Here is a 24,815-nt window from a genome sequence, read left to right on the forward strand (position 1 = left end):
CAGAAAAAAGGTATACGTTATCAGGCAACCACGAATGATGCTATCCAACTGAAGGTTGACATTATAAATAAAATTAAATACCTCAAGACAGGTTCTTGAGTCCCCCACGCCACGTGCCACACGTTCTTTGCCGTGTGGTTCGAGACCGATAGATCACGATAGACCCAACCGCAACCATTGGGATAAATCACGGCCGCCTTTATAGATTATAACCATGGAACTGGAGTCAAGGGCGTGGCGTATCCAGGATCAAAAATAGGGGGGGCAACGGAAAAGAGCGTACTTGAAACAGGGGCGGCACACCGGGGGGCCTGGGGGGGTATGGAATACCCCCAGCATGGAGGGGGGGTCCGGGGGTCCTCGTCCGGGAAAATTTTAAAATTAATATGCTGAAATGAGCGTATTTTACGCTATTTTGAGACATTAATATAACAAACTTAGCTCGATAATCCAGTGTTAGTCTTATGAAGTGTTTGTCTTAGTTTATGAAGTGGCTTTATGTCCGTCAATGGGGTCAGGTCAAGTTGCTTCGCTGTACAATAAAAATTTAACTGTATTTTTGTGTCAATGCTAACTTTTCACGTCCATTTATAACTTACCGTAGAGCAATTTTGTTCGTAACATTATTATTGAAGGCAAACAAAATAATGTCACACAAAATAGGTTTATATTAATTCATTATACTACACAAAGTTCTTAGTTTGTACATATTTGTATAATTTGTCTGTTTATTACTAATGTAGGAATTTTTATTTTATTGAAGAAATAACTCAGAAAATAATGAAAAATTGATAACATGTGTCCAAAAAATGTCATAAAAAATCTGTCTATCTTACTCATCTTTTCTCGTACTAATACAATTTTTCTTGGATCTAAATTTGTTATACCTTATCCTGGCTTCTAGGGGGGGCAGCTGCCCCCCCTGCCCCTCTCTGGGTACGCCCATGACTGGAGTCACTACTCTCTGGTTGAACATTAGAAAAACGTATCACCATAGATAAAACCATTGACTAAGGAAATACAAGGACTTTTGTTTCCCTTGTCTGTGATAAAACATACAGTACTCCTCAAGGAGCATGTTTGTTTAATCTATGCTAAGGCTAAACTCCACTCCACTCCCATCCCACCCCAACCCAAGGCTATTAAAAAGAAAAAGAGGTTGCCTCAGTCGCGCGTATGACGTCACCCGCCGACCCGGACGGTGCTGCTTTTAATTCACACAGCTGTCACCTGTCAAGTACTTTGTTATTGTTGTTTGTTTTTGATTTATTTATTTGTAAACAGATCCGGGTCGGCGGGTGACGTCATACGCGCGACTGAGGCAACCTCTTTTTCTTTTTAATAGCCTTGACCCCAACCCAAGTCCAACCCAACTCAAACTCACTCCTCCGGTCCTCCCCTCCTTTTTTTTAAGGGAGGACTGAGGAGGGAGGAAGTTTGAAAACTCTTCATAAAGTATAAAATTATAGATTTTTACCAACAACAATTTCGTAATCAATATTTTCTTGTAGATTTTAAAATTGAATGTTTCAATATCTATTTGAAATCTTCCATTTACGTAATTTACCATTAGGCTATTTTATTATGTCTTAAGTGTAAAGTGAAGTGATCTTGTTTGGTAGACTAGACTAGGCTAAAGCTTGTAATCAAGTATGTGTGGTAGAATATCTTGGTAAGTAAATCTCCTTACATACATTGATTTAAAACAATCAAAAGGATATTTTAGGATAACAAAAATTGAAAATAAAAATATATGTTTATACTTAACTTATAATAATAAGCCTGTTGAAAGTGCATGGTTCGCACCGCGGTTGTCATTATTATTGTCACTATTGAGAAGTAACTTGAGGTACACAGGATACATTCAAGGGTACACTTAAGTTGTACCTAGCACCAGTTAGTTGCTGGTGTCAACAGCAATTCTATTCACTGTCGCCTTCTGTGATCCTTTCCCTTCTCGACATCACATACTACAGTGCCCATCACTTTAGGAAGACCCTGTGTGCTATAATTGTTGTAAAAAAATGCTATATGACCATCTACGTTCAAGCTTTTCCTTGCTTGGTAGGCTACAAGTATTTTTATGCTCCACCATATCAGAGCTAAAAGCGCACGGTTGTCCCATAAGCTTGTATCCTCTGTATCTTACTTCTCTGTAGTTCAACTTAGGCTTAGGCCTATTAGTTAATTCTAATATTGTATGATAGCCTAAACTTACTAACTTATAGGTAGTATGTTTAACTTAAAATATTTGGTTTCTTCTCATTATTTGGTTAATTTCAAGCACTTTTTCCTCTGGCTTTTTAAAGGTCGATTCACACATATCAGTTCAGTCACAGTTTCGTTACAGTTCAGTCTCAGTTGCATCCGCAATTTCTCATTCAACTATCCGTCAGTTGGTTTCAGTCAGTCTTCCGCCTCTAATACAGTAATTTACAGTCAAATTTTTTAAATTATAAACCTATATTCTATCAAATTTTCACTGTCCATCTTGTTGATTGTTACAAACAGTACTCTAAATATAAACACAACCATTTAAATAACAATAACGCTATTTTATAACCTCAAACAGGTCCATCAGGCGTCCGACCAATCTAAAAATATCGATGGAAAGAAATCTGAAATTGACTGACGGATGTTAGCAGAGCCACTGACGGAACTGCAACGGATGAGTGTAAATAGTGCAATAGGCTAGTAAATCCATTGAAGAATATTGCACTATTTACACTCATCCGTTGCAGTTCCGTCAGTGGCTCTACCGGCATCCGTCAGTCAATTTTAGATTTTGTTAAATATTTAGTAATTCAACTAAGGACATTTAATAAAATATTTATTTAATAACATATGAACTATATACAGTCAAATATAAACAATTAATCAAGTAGTATTAACATTCAAGTCAAGTTTTTAGTTCAGTTATTGAAAGGATACAACAGCTGATATGATGACATCACTGTCCAAAGTTCACTACAGCACTTCGTACTAGTCAGTTTCAGTTTAGACTCACCTCTCTCACAGTACACAGTGCTTACCTTTTGGTTTAGTTCATATTAAATATTTTAATCTCTCTTTCTCTCTTACCGCTCCAAGTGCATTATTTCATCATTTCTCATTTAAATATGGATTCCAAATTTATAGTACCAAGTGTCAAGCTAGGATCCAAGAAGATATTTTTATTTAAAGTAGATGTGTTGTAAATTTTCGTGTACAGTCCAGAATATTCATGAGTAGTGAATTGCTTTCTTTTTATTAATGAAGAAGAGTTTTAATTTAAATCAGTGAAGAATTACATACTACACAACAATAGTAATTTCTCAACATCATCTTTCATCTGTGGTCCTTCGATTCTCGTCACTCTGGCCAGAGCCATCGCTTCTCTGCTCATCTTGTTCCTGTTCTACCAAAACCCTAATGGATCTTCAGTTTTAGGATCTAAAGGTATTTCTCACAATTTTACCTCTTAATACCATATATAACATGGTCCTTCGAGCCGGAAGTTTCCCAGCCTATGGAAAATAATCTACTGTGACTATTAAGTTTTGTATTTATTTGAACTGAATAAATTAATTGAATAAATCTGTCATCAACATTAAGTATCATTAACAAGAGGATTAAATATTTTTGATCACATTATTATCAATTTATTAAATTGTTGCAGTAATTTGTGAAATAACACATAAAGTTTTGTTGTCCCAGACAGAAAATTTTGTTCTCAGACTGTACTGTCTACAACTCCTGTATTTTCATGCATAGTTTGTCTATTCTCTATTGTGCATTATCGGGCTGCATCCTGTCTGCCCCCCTCTCTCCCCCCTGTAATGTGAAACAAGTTTCTCTCTTGTTGCTGAATATTCAGAAAATCATGGAAGTCATACCAACTTCACAGCTGATCAACACTAGCGCTGCTGATGGATAGAATGAAAACTTAAATGTCATTATGCAAGACTTTGTTTATGTTTTCATAACCTCAATTGTTTGCTTACACTTTTAAATTAAAGTGACAGAAGAATGTTTATTAATACGGATTGAACATTTAATTACAGTTTGTGTTTGAAATAACATGTTTTATTGAATTTCAAATTTATTATCTGGAAATAATTGCAGGTAGATATTTTCTGGGACTTAAACTTTTTATAGGCCTATACTATGGCTGAATATTTCTCTCTGATTTCAAGTTGACTAATATTAATATTTAATACAATGAATCCTGGCTGTCTTTAAATAAGTTTTGCTCATTATAAACTTATTTTAATCTGCATTTATTTTTATTTTGGAATTTTATTGAATTTAAGACTTATTCAAAATGAGGTTCTCAACTTTTGTGAAGCAATCTGAGCTTGTGCTAGCCAGGCTTAAGTCAATTGAAGCAAAAGTGCTTGCTATCGAAAAGGAACCTATCACTCCTCAACTTATAACAAAGCTCACTCTTTTGGATTCCACCGCTACAGCCAAAAATAATGATTTTGACAAATTAGTGAATAAGTTGTTCGGCACTGTGCCTTTACCTGAGGAATTAGATGAAAGTGAAAATATCACTACAATTTCAACATTACAAGATGAAATAAGTGATCTCTATGTGTCTATTCACTCTTTGTGTGTGAACTTGATACCTTCCCCAAGCTCTAACCAGTCGAGCCAGCCAAACCTGGATGATTCCAATGCAGCTATCAGCCAAGTAGCTACAACTAAGGTTAGTGTACAGCTTCCTAAACTTCAACTTGGTACCTTCTCAGGTCAACATGAAAAGTGGATGGCGTTAAAAAATTTGTTTGAAAATACTATTCATAAAAATGATAGTATTTCTGGTGTTGAAAAAATGAGTTATTTGTTAAGCTGTCTTGAGGGAGAGGCACTTTCAGTTGTTAAAAACATCCCTATGACTAATGCTAATTATTTTATTGCATGGGAATCTCTACTTAAAAGGTATCAGAATACAAGATTACTAATCTCTCTTCATGTCAACAATGTGTTAGACTTACCAGTTCTTCACAATCCCTCAGTGAAGCAACTTAGAAGGTTTTTGTCTGTTTTAAATGAAAACATTGAAGCACTTAAAGCTCTAGATGAAGAAATTTCTCAGGAAAATTTAATTTTGACCTCTCACTTGTTAAGAAAATTTGATTCTGATTTTCGCCATCATTTTGAACAGAGTCGAAGTGATAACTCTGTAACTCCTAAGTTAGATGAGTTAACCAAGTACATTGAGTCTCACTGTGTAAATCTTGAAGCAGCTAATCTTACTAATGTGGGATCATCTCTTAAGGGTACCTTAGACCACCACACTCAAGTAAAACCCCCTCAGCGCTCAAATAAATCGGCGCTTATTGCAACTCCTCGCACTGTTTGTACATTTTGCGCAGGTGCAGATCACAAAATCTATCAATGCAAAGGTTTTCTTAAATTGACTTCACAAGAAATGTATAATTTTGTTAAAGGCAAAAATTTGTGCACCAACTGTCTTGGCGATAAGCATAAGGTAAAGGAATGCAATTCATGGCGTACATGTTCTACGTGTAAAAGAAAACATCACTCTTTTTTGCATTTTATGGATTCTGAAAATAATCCCTCTCCTAATGTGTCTAAAGGTAACACAGACAAACGAGCTCCAAGTTCTGACTCAAATAAAAATGAATCTGGTTTTGTTGGTTTGACAAATACAGAGAACACAGTTCTTCTTGCCACTGCTTTAATTGTGGTAAAATCAAGCGAAGGTAAGACCCTAGTTTGTAGGGGAGTTTTAGACTCTGCTGCTCAGTCTACCTTCATTACTCAAAGATGTGCTCAGTCTTTAGGGATTAAGCGCTCTCATGCTAATAAAACGCTTATTAATGGCATCTCGTCTGCTCAGGTGAAAACAAAAGGGTTAACTCATGTCACTCTCCAGTCCCTTAGTGGATATGTATTGGCAAGCTCTCACCCTGTCTTCATTTTGGATAATATCACTCCAGATTTACCTCGAGCTAAGATCACTCCTGAAGTTCGCTCACAGATGCAACATTTAATGTTAGCCGATCCTACTTTTGATAAACCCGCTCCTATTGATGTTCTAATTGGAGCTGACCTTTTTGCCTCCTCTGTGAAAGGCCAGTTTTTGTCACTTGGTGAGAATATGCCTGTAGCAATTGACACCATTTTTGGATATGCGCTCTTAGGATCGACCCCTGTTGCCTCAACTTGCAAAAATTCATTTCATGGATTAGTCACACTCTTAACCACCAATAGTTTGGATCTTCACACCTCTATCCAACAGTTTTGGGCTGTAGAGGAACCCCCTCTTACAAGCAAGCAATCCTTAGCCGAAGAAAAATGTGAAAAACATTTTGTATCTACGCACTCTCGCACTCCTGAAGGAAGATATATTGTCTCTTTGCCTTTCTCAGACGATCCGTCAACATTAGGCAACTCGAGCAAAATGGCAAAATCCCTATTCTGGTCTCTGGAGAATAAATTTCGTTCTAATCCTGATTTCAAGGAAACTTATGTTGATTTTATGAGAGATTACTTGTCTTCGGGACATATGACACTCTGTCAGTCACCACGTCTTAAAAATAATCCTCATTACTACCTTCCACATCATGGAATTTTTAAAGATGGAAAATTAAGGGTAGTATTCAACGCATCAGCACCTACATCAACATCTCTGTCTCTCAACAGTATTCTTCATCAAGGACCAAAACTCCACAACAACATATGTGACATCATTCTCAACTTTCGCCGACATGCGGTTGTTTTTTCATGCGACATCAAGCAGATGTTTCGACAAGTCCTTGTAAAGGAATCTGATCAGATATTTCAACTTATTTTCTGGAGAGAGAATGATAAAATGCCTCTTCAAATCTATCAGCTAGCGACTGTCACTTATGGGCTCACATCATCGCCCTACTTGGCAAATCGTGTCATTCAACAACTCATTATTGATGAAGGAAAAAATCATCCTCTAGCCGCAACTGCTCTAAAGGATCAGATTTATGTCGATGACGCCCTATTGGGTAGTAATTGCGTAGAAAACGCTCTTTTGTTGAAAAATGATGTGGTTCAGTTACTCAAAAAAGGAGGTTTCGAGTTAAGAAAATGGTCTTCGAATAATCCATTACTCTTACAGTCGATCCCTGAAGATCACAAAGAAAAACCTATTGGTTTTCGAGCTCCCGAACAACCAGTTCATAGTGTTTTAGGACTTAAATGGATTCCTAATGAAGATGTTTTTTCTTATTCTGTAGGAACTCAAAATATTAAGGAAACTCCTACAAAAAGAATTGTTTTAAGTGTGATATCACAGATCTATGACCCGTCAGGATGGTTAACTCCTGTAACCTTCTGGTCCAAATCCTTCATGCAATACTTATGGACACTTGGTCTCGATTGGGATGAACCCCTAGACGACAGCGTTATATCAGTTTGGAACAAGTTCGCCAATGAACTTCCATATATTGAAATGCTCAAGATACCTCGCTACGTGGGACTTTCTTCAGCTAAAGATATTCAGCTACATGCTTTTTCTGATGCAAGTGAAGCAGGATATTGTAGTTGTGTTTACCTGAGAGTTGTAAATTCACAAGGAATTATATCGACTTATCTTCTGATAGCGAAGTCAAGAGTCGCACCTCTGAAGCGTATTTCCATACCTCGCTTGGAGCTCTGCGGAGCACACCTGATGTCTAAGCTCCTAAATTACTGTATACAACTTCTCTCACCTCACTGCAAGATTAGTTCATACACAGCTTGGTGCGATTCCACAATCGTGCTTTCATGGATTGGCATGCCCTCTTATCGACTCAAGGTTTATGTGTCAAATCGAGTTGCAGAAATACAGGAAAACATCCCACCTTCATTTTGGCAACATATTTCATCACTAGAAAATCCAGCGGATGTTGGGTCAAGGGGTACCGCCCCACAAGATTTGATTAACCACACACTTTGGTGGAATGGACCTGTCTGGTTGTGTAACTCTGAAGAAAATTGGCCAAAGTCTGTCTGTAAATCTTTACCTGAAGAGTCTATCCCTGAAACTAAGATTCTCACAGTTAACACTCTCTCTGCTGTTCCGGATGAACCATTTTCTCTCCTCACTCGCTTCTCATCTTGGACAACACTACTTCATGTTTCCGCATACCTGCTGCGCTTCATTCATAACACCAGAAATAAAGTTAAACAAATTGGGAATTTAACTTCTCAGGAGATAAAAGAGGCTCATAACCTGATTTGTAAATTGGTTCAACGAAAATATTTTTCTGAAGAAATCTCATGTTTGAAATCCAATAAACCTTGCTCTGTACGCATTAGACGCCTAGCTCCTTATCTGGATAAAGATGGCCTCATTCGAGTAGGGGGAAGAATAAACAAAGCTGATATCTCTGAAGATCACAAACACCCCGTCTTGCTACCTAAAGGTCATAGGTTAGTTGATATTTTGATTGACCACCATCATGTCTTATATTTGCACTCTGGTCCAACTCTAACTCAGGCTATGCTGGCAAACAAGTACTGGATTCTCAGTGCTAGAAGCTTAATAAGATCTAGGATCTTTAAATGCATAAAATGTTTCAGATGTAAACCTCCTCATTCTTCTCCACTCATGGGGGAATTACCTATGAATCGAGTTACACCTTCAAGGCCATTTTCCATATCTGGTGTAGATTATGCAGGACACTTCTTTGTGAAGCAACATCTACTAAGACGAGTTCAACCTATCAAGGTTTATATTTGTATATTTATTTGCTTCTCTACTAAGGCGGTACACATAGAAGTAGTAACCGACCTAACAGCGGATGCCTATTTAGCCGCTCTTACCAGATTTGTCTCCAGACGAGGAATCGTTTCAGATATTCACTGTGACAATGCTACAAATTTCACAGGTGCATCCGAAAAACTCAGACGCAACTTTGAAAATTTAATCAAGGATTCCACAGTACAATGCTACGCTGAGAATTTCAATATTAAATTTCACTTCTTACCTCCACATGCACCTCATCAGGGAGGCCTTTGGGAGAGGGCCGTCAAAAGTGTGAAATTTCACCTAATAAGAGTCATTGGACAACAGACCCTGTCACTGGAAGAGTTTTCGACTTTAATCACCCGTATTGAAGGAATGATGAACTCTAGGCCTATAACTCCTCTTTCTTCTGATCCCTCGGACCTAGAAGCTTTGACGCCAGGTCATTTTTTAGTAGGTGGTCCTCTTATGACACCTCTTGAACCTGACTTGCGTAGCATTCCTATCAACCGATTAAAACGCTGGCAGTTAGTCCAACAGTTCAGTCAACATATCTGGGCTCGCTGGCAGAAAGAGTATCTGTACACTCTTCAAGAGAGAAATAAATGGGTCAACCCCAAGAAGAATATTGAAGTCAATGACTTGGTTGTCATTCATGAAGACAACTTGCCTCCACTCTCCTGGAAGCTTGGACGAGTTCTCTCCGTTTCACCTGGTACTGATGGAATAGTACGGGTCGTGCACCTGAAGACCGCAAGTGGACACCTCTCTCGTCCTGTGACAAAGGTGTCTGTCCTTCCTATGGAATAGTGAAGAGGAGTTACCACCCCCCTTTTTTATTGATTTTCTCATTTTTTGTGTTGTTTTCAGAACCCAGGGGTTCAGGGGGGGCCGGTATGTTAAATATTTAGTAATTCAACTAAGGACATTTAATAAAATATTTATTTAATAACATATGAACTATATACAGTCAAATATAAACAATTAATCAAGTAGTATTAACATTCAAGTCAAGTTTTTAGTTCAGTTATTGAAAGGATACAACAGCTGATATGATGACATCACTGTCCAAAGTTCACTACAGCACTTCGTACTAGTCAGTTTCAGTTTAGACTCACCTCTCTCACAGTACACAGTGCTTACCTTTTGGTTTAGTTCATATTAAATATTTTAATCTCTCTTTCTCTCTTACCGCTCCAAGTGCATTATTTCATCATTTCTCATTTAAATATGGATTCCAAATTTATAGTACCAAGTGTCAAGCTAGGATCCAAGAAGATATTTTTATTTAAAGTAGATGTGTTGTAAATTTTCGTGTACAGTCCAGAATATTCATGAGTAGTGAATTGCTTTCTTTTTATTAATGAAGAAGAGTTTTAATTTAAATCAGTGAAGAATTACATACTACACAACAATAGTCATTTCTCAACATCATCTTTCATCTGTGGTCCTTCGATTCTCGTCACTCTGGCCAGAGCCATCGCTTCTCTGCTCATCTTGTTCCTGTTCTACCAAAACCCTAATGGATCTTCAGTTTTAGGATCTAAAGGTATTTCTCACAATTTTACCTCTTAATACCATATATAACAGATTTCTTTCCACCGATATTTTTTGATTGTTCGGATGCCTGATGGACCTGTTTGACTGAAACCAACTGACAGATAGTTGACTGAGAAATTGCGGATGCAACTGAGACTGAACTGTAACTGGACTGTAACGGAACTGTGACTGAACTGATATGTGTGAATCGACCTTTATACAGTCTTGGTCTTTGGGGTTCGACCAGGTTAGAAGGACTGAGTTCTGTGACTACTGTGATAGTTTATACATGTTAGATTTGTAGTGCCCGCTTGCCCTGAAGATGGCTGACTGTTATGTGGCCGAAACGTCGGTAGTTTCTGTACATAGTGTTGTAGGCCTAGGCCTACATAACAAAATGACACGGTCGAACCCCGAAGACAAAAGTTGTATACCGGTATATATAAGTGATGACCATAGAAGCCTATCCATGAAAGTAAGTTTACTATGAACTTTTGCTGTGAAGTCACCGGTACATTTAAATTTAAGTTATAGCATCTTAGCCAGCCATCTACTTTACCCATAAGTGATGGATGAGTTGAGCTGACGCTCTACTGGTGTTAAACCATAGACCCTAATCTAGTTAATTAGGTTAATTTTTCAGTTTTTAGAACACTGTTTTGATCCTTTACTCAGAACTGATCTTAGTGTGACGGCCTGGCATATTTGCCTCATTTTGTTGTAATTTTTTTAAATTTGAGCTTAAGCTGATTGGCCTTACTCCCTAAAACTGGCCCGTTGGCTATCACCGAATATTTGCTAGGTTGATGTGTCAACCGTAGGCCTATTTAGCAATATCGAATTTTATTTAACTTCACGTAAGTCTCCAAGTGAACCTTAAAACTCATACTCCAATTCATTTCATTACTTTGTAACCCTACAATAATCCTAACCAGACGTCGTGGCTTGGCCGGATGTACCCTGGAATGTGCTGACTTTGCATGCACGTGTGTCGCGATAAGCGATGTTACACTTCTAGACTCGCTTCAATGTGGTTCCTCACTTCAATTAGTTTCATTAATGACTGTTATGATCGTTTGGCTGCAGCACCAGACGAGCAATTGAATCATGGGTTGAGCGCTCAGCGTGCGCTGATTGGTCGACGATGGTCATGTGACCACGCTGAGGCTTCCGCTCGGGCGACGTTGAAGCCTCAGATCGGACGATCGTAACGGACGACGGTATAGTCCGCCGCGCGCGATCTCGCGCCCCTTTCTTTTACTCTTACTACTTCTAAGTCTGTGTACGTTTTAAATTCAATATTGTGTAATTCGTAGTATTTGGTCGCGGTTTGACTTGATTTGTAATGTGTTACTTTAATCGATGCAATTTTGTAAAGTTTTATTAGTTTCATCAATAAATTAGCTGATCCCTACTCGCTTGTTTTAATATTTGTTCTTCCTGCTCCCAACCGCTACGAAGACTACAAGAGAGGCCGACTGTGACATTAGTAACAGAGCAAAATCTTAAACTCTATTTTACACTCACTTTGCTTTCATTTTCATCTTCACACAAATACCTGTATGTTGCTGTCTCAAAGTAATAATAATTATTTTTTCAAAAGTTACACAGTAATACATTAGGCTTAGTAATAAATTAAGATTGAGTTAGGAGAAATGTAAATAACAGTTGTCCTTTTATTCTAGTCACATGTGTCGGCCAGATTATAGAAAAGCGACAAGCTACTTTGATGACAAACGTAGTCGCTATGTGCAGCCGGACTGGATCGACACTTCCAACTGTGGACTAAGTTTTACACCTTCAACCAATATGGCCCCAACTGAAATATTACCTGTCATCATTTCCAACAAAAATGAACCAGTAAAGGAAGACTCTACTGAGCGAGTGATAAAGCCCATGATGTGGGGAATGATTCCTTCATGGCATAAGGTGGCTTACATTCACTGACTGATTAACTCAAACCAATAACCTACCGTAGTTAATTATTGATAATTTTGTTAAGTAACTTTATTTCTGTAGTTAATGTATAGGCCTAATGTTTATTTCATAGGCCCATACATATTTTCTAAGTTGTACCCCAGTTGCAATTTACATAAGAGAATCACAACGTTTTGAATTGAAAGTGGTCGAAAGCCCTAAACTTTTGTTTTTGCTGGGAATAAAACCTGTAAAGGTTTTGTTATTCCCCATCTAAATTGCCAACAAGTGCATCTAGAAACACAGAAAAACTTCTGTTTTCACCTTATTTTAATTATATATTGTTAAATATAGTGTAGTTAAATATCATTCTTGTTTAAAATTAGGCCAATACAAAGTAATTTCTGCCTTGAAAATAAGAAGTTAAAATGAAACAAATCATGCTTTGAGAAATAGGCCAAAGCCACAAAGAAAATGTATTTCCTTACTATTAAAATGTAAGTTAAGCTACGAAAACTTAAGTGTTTTTTTACAGGGTGATTATAAATCTCATGGACTGACAACTAATAACTGCCGAATTGAAAATTTGCCTGAATCAAAACTCTACAGCAAAGCGTTGAGAAATGGACAAAGATGTGTTATTGGTGTTCAAGGGTTTTACGAGTGGCAAACTACCAAAGGGAAAGGGCAAGCCAAACAGCCTTATTTTATTAAGGCAACTCAATCATCTAATGTGAGTAAATTTTTTTTCAAGTAAAAGGCATATCTTTAATTGTGATGCTGAAAGTGTGCAACCACCGATAAACTTATTTAGAAATTATACCAGGGACAAAGCCATGGGAGGAGAGGCATGTGCCCTGATCTTAAATTTGCTGGGGTGTGCCAAACTGCCATGGAAAGGGGTAAACATTTATTTTACAAAACCTGATTGATGTGAAACACCAGATGACTAAGATTAAGGTTGAACTTATACTAGGCTATCCAAATAGATTGGGACCTTACCTCATAGTCATGCGGATATGTAGTCAAAATTCAGATGATTGGTTTTGTACCGAAGCTTGAGTATTTTATAGGAAATAGGCTAGAGTCCTGCCGAGCTTGTACTATAGCGATCACATAATGTGGGTGTGAAGATTTCGAGGCTTTCTCCCCGATCACGGTGGGCGATTATGAGTAACCGCTCCCTCATCCTAGTAGAAGGATCTGCCAAGAGGGCCAAAGGTTCAATCCGTAGGACTGATGAGGCACGCAGCAGTCTTACAAACAACCTTCATCACACTCTGAGAATCATCAATACTTACTTTCCATGTCGGGAAATCAATGACAACCAGGAGTGTCGACTTTGCAACCAGTCTGATGAGACTGAGAAGTACATAATTCTGGATTGTGACAGATTTAGAGCTAGGAGAAGGACCCTGTTTGATCAAAATCAGCCAGGTGATGAACTACTACACTGGGCAAAAGGGCACAGTTATAGGTGTACCTAGTTGGCCGCTAGTGGGGCATGCACTATCAGCTTAGGTTGACATCCCCGGACCCTGAGTCTGCCCTCTTGTCAGAAAATATTAATCAGAATCAAAGCTTTACTCAGCGCATTCTGTTTTTAATTTGTCATTCACCTTAAACCATGGGGTCAATGTTGTATAGCAATGGTCTGTCACCAAAACCATCCCTTTTGTTGCAGGTTGGACCAGTGGAAGAATCAAGCTCTTGGGAAAATGCTGCTTGGGACGAAACCTCAGGCTGGGCTGGACCAAAATTGTTGATGATGGCTGGGCTTTTTGACACATGGTCATCTCCCCAGGTGGGCATTACGTAATTCTGTTGGTAATGATTAAAAACTTCTCAAAGTCTTCAGGCATGATTTCAGAATGATTTTGTTTAAAAATAATTGCTTTTTAAGCATAATAATTGGATAATGAGCAGCTTGATTGTCTTAACACCGGATTGGTTTACATCGTCCCTTGTTAAATATAGTTGTAGTTCCTCATGAATATGTCATATGTATGGCTTTGTCACTGACTAGCCTTAGTAATTAATTTGGTATTTGGTTAATTTGGTGTGGTTTAGCCCTGATTTATTTACACTTTATTTTTACTTTTTAGGGAGATGAGATGTTTAGTTTTACTATTATTACTATGGAATCAAACAAATTGTTTTCTTGGCTTCACCATCGCATTCCTGCTATCCTAGACAGCGAAGAACTAATAAGTGTAAGTAAAATAGATAAGCTACATTTATATTATTTCCATAAATGTAATAAAAGCGTATAAGAATCGAGTTTAAAACACAAGTATAGCTGATAGAGTTTAAAGAAAGCATTCACTTATTGACATCACTCACATTTTTCAACAAGCATTGTCTAGTTAAAAATTCTGCAACTTGATTAATAAACCTAAAGATCTTTGTAAACAATTTGTATGTTTCTGGAAACTATCTAGCCAGTAAATCATTGGGCAACAATTTTTTACAGCTTTACATACTCTAGCTTGATTTTGTAATCTGCTCAACTAATTTTCTAATACAAGATTATGTCCTTCAGAAATGGTTAGACTCAACTGGAGTGCCAGGGATGGCAGCTGTCCGACTGTTGCAGCCATCTTCTATTCTGTCATGGCACCCTGTCTCCACTGTCGTAAACAACGCTCGCAATAAAGACCTCAACTGTAACAAGCCTATTGACCTTCAGTGAGTAACGCACTATTTTAGCTATCTTTGCACAGTTATTTTTATCTTTGGTAGTTCCAGTGTTATCTTGTTGTTCAACCCTGTAAGCACCCTATGGATTTTTAGTTATCTTTTCTTTATGAGTAGATTAATTTTGCAATTTTCTCTCATTCTTACTAAAGTGACCACTCGTACCCCAGTTGGTACTCAGTCTCAATAATTCTGAAGCTCTGGTTCAGACTGCTGTCTACTCATTAAGCCTCAAATTTCCCTTCATTCTGGACCTAGTCCAATTATATTCCAGCTAGTAATCTGCCTTCAGGAATATTTCTTAATATTTTTTTATTAGTGAAATCTCATCTTTCTATAAAATTATTTCAGTCAAACTTAACCTCCGTATTTCAATCCTTGCCCATCTTATTTATTTAATTTTTAACAAAAAAAATATTTTTATGAACTCTCAGGATCAGAGGTGCAAATCAACCTAACCTTTCAACTTCGACTTAATCCGTTCGATTGTTTTAGATGAGCTTCTTCCATAAGATCTAGCTTAGGTGGACTCCATAGGATCTGCAAACCAGAACTAAGATAATAATGGAAATAAACTTAAAGTTTTCTTTCCAGGTTGGAGAGGAAACATTTTAGACTTCTCAGTTCTCTCACCCATTGGTCAGATTCAAAAGCTCTTACTTTTGTCAGTCATGGAATGTCTTAGTGTTCTAGACTGCTAGGATACAACCTTCACCATCTACCCTCTCCTGTTCCCAATGATTTATGCTTATGTAAACATGTTAAGTGACAGATTTATTATAATCCTCTAAGTCTGATGTATTAGCTGAACGGATACACTGTTCATCTGGTGATATGGTCTGGTTCAATCTTGCAAAAATTAAGTTTTTTTTGGATGGTTTGAAACTGGACCCAGTTGTTTAGTAAATTAAAACATAATTAACACAACTGAATTTATTGAACTCACAAATCAGACTAAACTAAAAAGTAAACAAAACATAATAATGTAAACAGTCATCTGACAGATGTTATAAATAAAACATATGGACTTATTTCTTGATACATAACACTCCTCCCCCCGTTAGGTAGTCCTTCAGATATGCCGGTGGTCGACGGATACGAACAGGTCGAGGACTCATGCTCATTGAAGTGTTTTGGGAGTTTGATCTAGAGACACGTGACCGAACAGGTTGTGGACTCGTGCTCATGCTAGTGGAGTCTTGAATTAAACCAGAAACGTTGAAACCAGCATCTTCTTGATGAGGGTTAATTGAACCTTCTATACCACTAAAGGAATTGCGAGATTGTTGCATCACTGATGGTCGCATTGGTTGTACGTCTGGTGTTCTCATCATAATAGGATTGCGAACCATTGATGGTGGTTGCACTGGAGTGATATGATGTGCTTCTGGTGTTCTCATTTGAATAGGATTCTGGAGTAGTGGGTGGAATGGTGGGTTTACTGGAGATTCAGGATTATCCAAGTGTGAGTTAGTAGATGCTTTTGATGTTTCTGAGCGAGGTCTCAATTGGTCAATATGACGTTGTATTTCAATGCCTTCTTTTGTTATCAAATGGTAGCTCAGTGGCCCGGTTATTCTAGTGACTTTAGCAGGAATCCACTTTGGTCCTCGCTGATTATAGTTTCTTGCAAAAACGGAGTCATTTTCTTTAAATTTCCTCTGAGGTGACTGTTGGTAATCGTGAAGCGCTTTATCCAAGATTTTCTCTTCTTTGTCACTTGAAGAATAATCTGGGTGAACTCTGTCTAAGATGGTTCTAATACGCCTTCCGAACAGCAGTTCACTCGGTGACATATTAGTAGAACAATTTGGTTTTTTGCCAATCTCCTTGAAGTATTCGTCGCAAAGAATTTTTTGTCGTTTGGACCATCCTTTCTGCCTGACCATTCGATGACGGATGGTATGGTGCAACCACGACGTGGCGGATGCCATTGCTTTCATTAAACGATCGAAATTCTTGTGAAGTGAAAGCCGACCCGTTATCAGATACTAGTGTGTCTGGAACACCATGTGTTGCGAAAAGGCTTCTGAGGACCTTTATAGTTGATCTTGAATCTGTAGAAGGCACCAAAACTACTTATAACCATTTGCTGAAAGAATCGACAACAATCAAAAACAACTTGTTTTGGAAGGGCCCAGCGAAATCTATGTGGAGACGAGACCAGGGTTGTTTCGTTTTCTCCCAGGGAAGAACTGTTGCTCTTGGAGGGTTGTGACGACTTTGTTGACATGCTTGACAAGAGTTCACTATGTTTTCTATGTCTTGATCAAGTTTTGGCCACCAGAAATAGCTTCGAGCCAACGCCTTTGTTCGAACAATGCCCTCATGTCCCATGTGTAGAAGCTTCAGAGCTTGTTGCCTGAGAGTGGATGGAATGATCACCCTAGTTCCCCAAAGTAAACATTGTTTGTATTGAGAAATTGAATTTTGACGAGAAATGAAAGGCGTAAGGTTGATATCTGAGTTATGAGTTGGCCAACCACGTTGAGTTCATAATAGTACTTTAGATAGAAGTGGATCCTTTTCTGTTTCTTTTGCTATTATATTAGCGGTAATTGGTTTAACCTCATCGGATTCAATGTATAGCACGTCATTCAAGACTTCATTTATCTCTTGTTTAACAACATTGGAGGAACATGGAAGACGACTCAAACCATCAGCATTCGGAATAGAAATCCCCGGTTTGTATACAAGATCAAAGTCATATCCATTTAAAAGGATACTCCAGCGAATCATTCGAGGTGACAGTGTGTTTGGTGTTTGTTTATCCACAGTGAAAAGACCCAGAAGTGGCTTATGATCTGTTCTAATTTCAAAATGCCTCCCATATAAGTAATTGTGGAATTTTTTAACCCCTCCAATGATGGAAAGTGCTTCCCTATCTACTTGAGCATATCTTCGTTCTGATTGACTCATTGTCCTGGAATAAAACGCAATTGGAACTTCCTTTTCCCCTCGAACCTGACTAAGCACACAACCAATACCATAAGGAGATGCATCACAAGTTAGTATAAGATGGCTGGAGGGATTGTAATGAGCCAGTATACTATCGGAAGAAAGGAGCTTCTTTGAAGCATTGAAAGCAAGTTTATGTTTTTCCTCCCACCGCCATTTAACATTTTTGTCCAATAAGCGATGTAAAGGTTCTGCAACATTGGCTTTGTTGGGTAAAAAACAGTGATAGAAATTAAGTAAACCTAAAAATGCCTGCAGTTGTTCCTTGTTAGTCGGCTCAGGAGCATCTTGAATGGATTTGACTTTGTCCGGGTTAGGACGAATTCCGTCAGAGCTCACAACAAATCCCAAGAAGTCAACTGATGTAGATAACAAAGAACACTTTTCGCTTTGGAGTGTAATCCCTGCATCTCTAAAACGAATGAATACTTGTCTTAATGTGTTGTAAATGGACTTAAATTATGTAGAATGATAAAGAGAAAGGTGTTTTAGGTACAAGTTTTACTTGATACAAAACCACAACATAGCTTTCCACAAAACACATCTGGTATCCATGACAACTAATTTGTACACAGAACACATGTGATACCAAAATGAACTATTCACACAAATAATATTTCAACACCCTCCTTATTTGTGGAATCCCTGGAACTTAATGCAGTCTCTGAATTTTTCACTGTTAAGCGCCTTTGTTAGAGAATAGGTGAAAATGTTTCATCATAATCTATTCCCCTCCTTTGGTCGAATCCTTTGACAATGTGGTCGAATCCTTTGACAAGTCACCTGACCCTTGTCATTTTCCTTTGATTTGAAAACCCATTTACAGTTTAAGGGTTTCCTCAAGGCTGGGGTTTCGACCAATTCACAAGTCTTATTTTCGATTTGAGACTTAAACTCACGGTCCATAGTGTTCTTCCAAGAGTCTTTGAACTCACTATTCAATGCTTCTTCGCGAGATATTGGATCGGATAGCTCGCCAGAGAAATAAGTAACATAATCGTTCAACGCAACTGGAAGGTTTCTGACGCGCTGCGGTCGAGTTGTTGTGTCCGGAATAATGTTCATGTCAGTAACATCAGTTACATCGTCGTTACTTCGGTTTACATCGGATCCTGTAGGAAGCACATCATCATTATTGGGCACACTTGGACCGGTTTGTGTCTGACCACTAGTACTGTCCTGACTATCAGACAAACTTCCTGTTGGTTCGGGAAACACATAAAAATCTAAGTCTTACTCACATTTTTCAATAAAGAACTTCCCCATTGATTTTCAGAAAAGGTAACGTCTCTAGATATGAAAGTTATTTTCTTCTGAGGATCATACAACCTGTACCCTTTACTAAACTGACAATAACCAACAAATATACAGGGAGTAGATCGTAGACTAAGTTTTTTACGTTTCTCGGCAGGAATGTGAGCAAATGCCTTACAACCAAAAATTCTGAGATGTTGTAGAGTAAGCTTGTTACCTGACCACACTTGTATTGGAGTTGGTTCCACGGACCTGCATGGTGATCTGTTCAGAAGGTAAGCAGCAGTATTCACAGCTTCAGCCCAAAAACTAGATGGAAGCCCAGACTCTATCAGCAAACATCTTGCTCGTTCTAGGAGGGAACGGTTGAGACGCTCTGCCTTTCCGTTTTGCTGAGGTGTGTAAGGACATGTAGTTTGATGCACAATACCTGATGACTTAAAAAACTCAGTTAAGTTGCGATTACAGTACTCCGTACCATTATCTGTACGCAACACTTTTATCTTCTTGTCAGTTTGTTTTTCAGCATACTCTTTGAACGTTTTAAAGTGACCATTGACTTCGTCCTTTGATTTTAAAAAATAAACAAAACACATGTGACTGTAGTCATCTAAAAAGGTCAAAATATACCTAGACCCTCCAAGACTATTCACTTCCATAGGACCTACCAAGTCAGAATGCACTAGCTCCAGATAATGACTGCTTTTAGACTCACTCTTAGGAAAAGGTAAACGATGGCTTTTTCCTAACATACAGATATCACAAACGGTTTCTGGCTTACTACCAGAAATGTTGATATCATCAGCCAAGCCATTAACCAATCTGGTAAGGCTATCAAAATTCAAATGTCCCATACGCTGATGCCAGAGCGTTAAGCCACTGCTTTGCATGGATAATGCAGATGTGTTCATAGGCATATCCAACTTAAACAAATTGTTTATTAAACTAGCAGAAGCAATGAGCTGTCCTGTTGAATTGAAAACTTTGGCTCCATCACTATTGAATACCACAGAGTTTCCTTTATTTACAATTTGACTCACTGATAAAAGATTAACTTTTAAGTTAGGCACAAAATGTACATTACTTACATTCGCTTCTGAGACCTCACCAGAAATACATATTGGAAGCTCCAAATCACCGACGGTATCAGTCACCATTGTCTCATTATTCGCTGTGGTGATCGTTAGTGCTTGGCCTTTTCTTGCGTTCAGAAGCATGTTAACGTCAACACATAAATGACAAGATGCACCGCGGTCTAAAAAGAACTCATTACTAACGCCCGATTGCATTGAAAATGCAGCAAAGAGTGACGTATTAGATTTGCCAGAGTTTACGTTATTTTTGCCCACTACTCTCGTAGATGTACAGTTCTTTGAGATGTGACCGTAAACATTGCATTTATAACATCTCGGACCTTTCTTCACATTTTTGTCCAAACTACTCGTGTTTCTGTTCTTTTGATACACTTTGTGAACTGTCCCTCTTGAACTGGAACCATACAGTGCAGAATCAGTTCCTGCAAAAGTCATATCACGTTGTACTGGAGACACATCTTGCAATAACTTTGTTTTTATCGCATCCGCTGTGACTTTATTGCCTGAAGATTCAATTCCCATTATCATTGGTTCATACCGGATGGGTAAACCAGCTAGTAAGATTGTTCCAACCCATTCATCGGTTACCTGCAGACCCACATTTGTAATAATAACAACTTACGTCAATCAATCCAGTAAGTTGTTATTATTAAGTTAAACATCAATCCGTTTGCTACGAATCAATCATTACCACATTTGTAAGCTTGTGAGCAGTTGTGACTATGCGGTTCACGTATTCCTCAACAGAACTACAATCTTCCAGCTTTGTAGTTATTAGAATACGGAGAAGTCCAACTCTCCTGCTTAAACCATCATCTTGAAAAGCCTTCGTTAAATTGTCCCAAGCTGCCTTTGCGGTGGTTGTGTTTTGAATATGTACATAATTCACCGGATCAACCAATAAGATCAGCTTTGACCGACATTTAATGTCCTTTTTCTTATCCTGTTCTACACCAGATACGCAGTCCCACAAATCCAAATCTTCCAGGTAAGCTTGTACTGCAAACTTCCATGTGTCAAAATTCTCACGACCTTGAAGCCTTTCAATTGGTAATGAATTTTGAGTCATATTGCTGTTACAAACTTATGAAGTTGGTATTCTTTAAATTTAGCACTGAATAAAAAATCCTGGGCCCATAACCTGTTGTAAATGGACTTAAATTATGTAGAATGATAAAGAGAAAGGTGTTTTAGGTACAAGTTTTACTTGATACAAAACCACAACATAGCTTTCCACAAAACACATCTGGTATCCATGACAACTAATTTGTACACAGAACACATGTGATACCAAAATGAACTATTCACACAAATAATATTTCAACATAATGTGGTAATCAATTCGTGTATTGTTCCTGCTTTAACCAAAATATCATCAAAGTAAGGGATTACATTGTCCAAGCCCGAAAGCAAACCCTCAATAAAATGTTGAAATATAGATGGAGCTGAGCTAATACCGAATTGTAGTCTTTTTGGTTTAAAAGCACCCTTGTGTGTAATTAGTGTCTGAGCTAGTGCCGACTTCTCGTCAACAACCAGTTGTTGATAAGCTTGGGCTAAATCTAACTTAGCAAAATATTTCCCTTGGTTTAAGTTTGCTAAGAGCTGAGAGATTGGTGGAATAGGGTACAGATGATCTTGGATAGCTTTGTTTAACGTTGCCTTATAATCACCGCAAATTCGTATTTTACCATTGCTTTTTACGGAAACAACAATTGGTGTGGCCCAATCCGATACCTGAACAGGTTCTAACACTCCCTGATTAACTAACTTATTCAGCTCTTCTTCTACTGGGGCCTGCAATGCATAAGGTAAAGGGCGCGCTCTTAAGTGAATTGGGTTATAATTCTGGTCAATTTTCAGTTCGATCGGAGGTCCTTTATAGCACCCTAAAGAATTTGAAAATACATCGGAAAATTCACTTTTCAGATGTTGAACATCCAGCTGAGCTTTATTAAGAACTTCAGATTCATGACAGTTGATTGAAAGTACTCCGTTTACTTCAATGTTAAGACTTTTTAGCCAATTACGCCCCAATAAACTATTTCTATTACCTTCAGTTATGACTAACAGAAGGAAACCATTGAACTTACCGTATTTCACATAAACATTAGTCTGACCTAAAACACTTACAGGTTTACCACTGTAATCCTTGAGTTTCCAAGGAGAAGGTTGTAGTTTACAGTTTTTATGAGAAATTGTATTCCATAGTTCTCCTCCTATGATAGAAACACCTGCACCAGTATCAACTTCCATTAGAACTTTGTGATTATTTATGTTGACAGTGGTATACAGTTCCGGTACTTTAGTGCAGTTAACTTCCTGGACGTATTGAGTTGTTCCGTTATTTGATTGAGGTGGAAACGTTTCTTCTTGTTCATAATTGGTTTCCTCTGACAAAACTTCATGAGCCCGCTGTCCCTTTGATCCGTGTTTTTGGCTAAAATATTCTTTGGGGCGTGGTTTCCCTCCTTTACAAACTCGTGCTAGATGCCCAATTTTCTTGCAAATATTACAAGTAGTCTGAAGATGGGGACAATCCCTTCTAAAATGTCTTAGTCCACAACCAAGACAAACATTAGGTGTAACAGAGTGAGCTGGATTGTTGTTAAATGCAACAAATTTCCTGTTTGAATGGTCAATTTTATGTGCATTAGCAAAACTTGAGCTACTGAAAGAAAGTTCCTTACTTTGAGTTTGAAATAATTCATTTGACTTAGCTGCAATAACAACATCCTGAAGTTTAATAGTAGGTTCTTTCAAAATTTTATTCCTTAACTCATCACTTCTAGATCCAATCAAAATTTGCATAATTAATTCCCTATCCAAGTCTTTGAATTCACAGTTCACAGCTAATGTTCTTAGTCGAGAATAGAAAGAGTTAAACGACTCTGATTCTGCTTGATGACACTTCCTAAAATTAAATATTTCAAAAAGGACATTTTTGGTAGGAGCGAAATAGTCAGTTAATAGTTTTATAACATTTTTGTACGATATTTCATTAGGTTGTGGTAAACTGTCAAAAATGTAATCCACTTCCTCACCAGCTAGATTAAGTACTAGTGCAGTTTTCCTTACATCACTGGTAATGTCTGCAGCTAAAGCATACCTCTCAAATTGCTTAATCCATGTACCCCAACGCTGTGCGACACTTGCAGGATTTGTATGGGGGTCAAAACGATCAGGCTTATTGAGATCCATTATCCAATTATCCTCGTCGCCAGTTTAGTAAATTAAAACATAATTAACACAACTGAATTTATTGAACTCACAAATCAGACTAAACTAAAAAGTAAACAAAACATAATAATGTAAACAGTCATCTGACAGATGTTATAAATAAAACATATGGACTTATTTCTTGATACATAACAAGTTGTCCATAGGGCTTTAACACACAATCCTGACTTTAAATGCCCTTGTAACAATGCTACACAAGCCATCTAGCTCCCTTATACTATCACCCTTCACTTAGCTTACAATATGCAACATTGAGACCTAAATGGATAATTTTTCTCCTAAATTCAATATTATTTTAACACCGGAGAAGAGAATCAACAAAAAACTGTCAATCCAAAATCAAAATTCCTGCCAGGTCCATAACTAAAATTGCTGTGATCCACTATTTCGTAATGTACGCAAAGTTATTATTTGGTTGCTTTTTTACAGAAAACCAAAACCAACCAATAGGATAATGGATTCGTGGTTGAAACGAAAGGCTCCATCAGATGATAGCAAACCAGCCAAGAAATCTAAAGATGATTAATTATGTACTTTCATTCACTACACATCACTTACCAGTTTTTGGGCTCAAGGACTACTTTTAAGATATGATTATGAATTAAGTTCCTTTACCTTAGGTGTTAGTAATAAGAAATTTTTATTAAAGGAATCATTTGTTGTACTGCATGTTTATTTTTTCTCAATCCTCTTGTTTGCATACACATGGGAATTATGTGAGGTAACTGTGAAACTTTGAAGTTGAATGTTGATTTGTTCATTTACTTTTTGCTGGGATACTAATTGACAATTCATTTTTGAATGATTCAAAGCACCTCTTGAAATTTGCTTACAATACATAGCCATTTCAGAGGAGCTCAATAAGTGTAAAAGAAGTTCAATGGCAATCAAAGTCAATTACAATTTTGGCGCTGTAGATTTGAATTGAAAACTTATCAACTGTCTTTGGTGGTTAATATTTTTTATTTTTGCTGCTACATTGTAATGTTGTTGAACCTAGTATTCATGCGTATTATGATCATTAACAATTACAGTAGAACCTTGATAACTAGTCACCCTTGATAACAAGGTTCATTTTCAAATCCCCTTGAAATTATTGTACCCCAATCACATGTTATTGCCAGGAAACCAATAACACTGTCAGTCTCCGCTGATAAAGCAGTTTAGTAATGCAGTTTATGTTTTGCTTTACATTTGAACATTCTTATCTCGATAAGAAGTCAACCTTGATAACAAGTCTTATTTTATAATTCTTATGAGTCTTGTTATCAAGGTTCTACTGTATATCCTGACCTACAGCAGGACCATGTAGTTTGGTTGTATGTTTTCTTAAAATGGTTTTGGAAGTAGTTTCTACACTAGTATAATAGCTTGCAAAATTTACGGAGTAGCCAAGTCAAAAT

General features: G+C 37.6%; 1 protein-coding gene across 1 annotated transcript; it reads left to right on the forward strand.

Annotated features, from left to right (window-relative positions):
* The first annotated feature begins 1,420 nt into the window (after positions 1-1,420).
* Positions 1,421-24,065, forward strand: LOC128994511 (abasic site processing protein HMCES). Its single transcript, XM_054419119.1, has 7 exons — positions 1,421-1,672; positions 11,938-12,181; positions 12,705-12,902; positions 13,854-13,973; positions 14,275-14,382; positions 14,712-14,857; positions 23,842-24,065. Exons 1-7 carry the CDS (start codon positions 1,653-1,655, stop codon positions 23,936-23,938), a joined length of 933 nt encoding a protein of 310 aa, XP_054275094.1. The 5' UTR covers positions 1,421-1,652; the 3' UTR covers positions 23,939-24,065.
* Positions 24,066-24,815: the final 750 nt, after the last annotated feature.

Source organism: Macrosteles quadrilineatus, unplaced genomic scaffold, assembly GCF_028750875.1.
Source record: "Macrosteles quadrilineatus isolate MER2022 unplaced genomic scaffold, UCM_ALF_1.0 Scaffold_5__1_contigs__length_97177068, whole genome shotgun sequence".
NCBI classification, from domain to species: domain Eukaryota; kingdom Metazoa; phylum Arthropoda; class Insecta; order Hemiptera; family Cicadellidae; genus Macrosteles; species Macrosteles quadrilineatus.

Bases quoted from the DNA above. Each gene is read 5' to 3' on its own strand.
- LOC128994511 (XM_054419119.1), top strand. From the start codon at position 1,653: ATGTGTGGTAGAATATCTTG. The intron at 12,903-13,853 runs GTGAGTAAATTT...CTTTTGTTGCAG, and splicing joins AGGCAACTCAATCATCTAAT to GTTGGACCAGTGGAAGAATC. The intron at 13,974-14,274 runs GTGGGCATTACG...TTTACTTTTTAG, and splicing joins ACACATGGTCATCTCCCCAG to GGAGATGAGATGTTTAGTTT.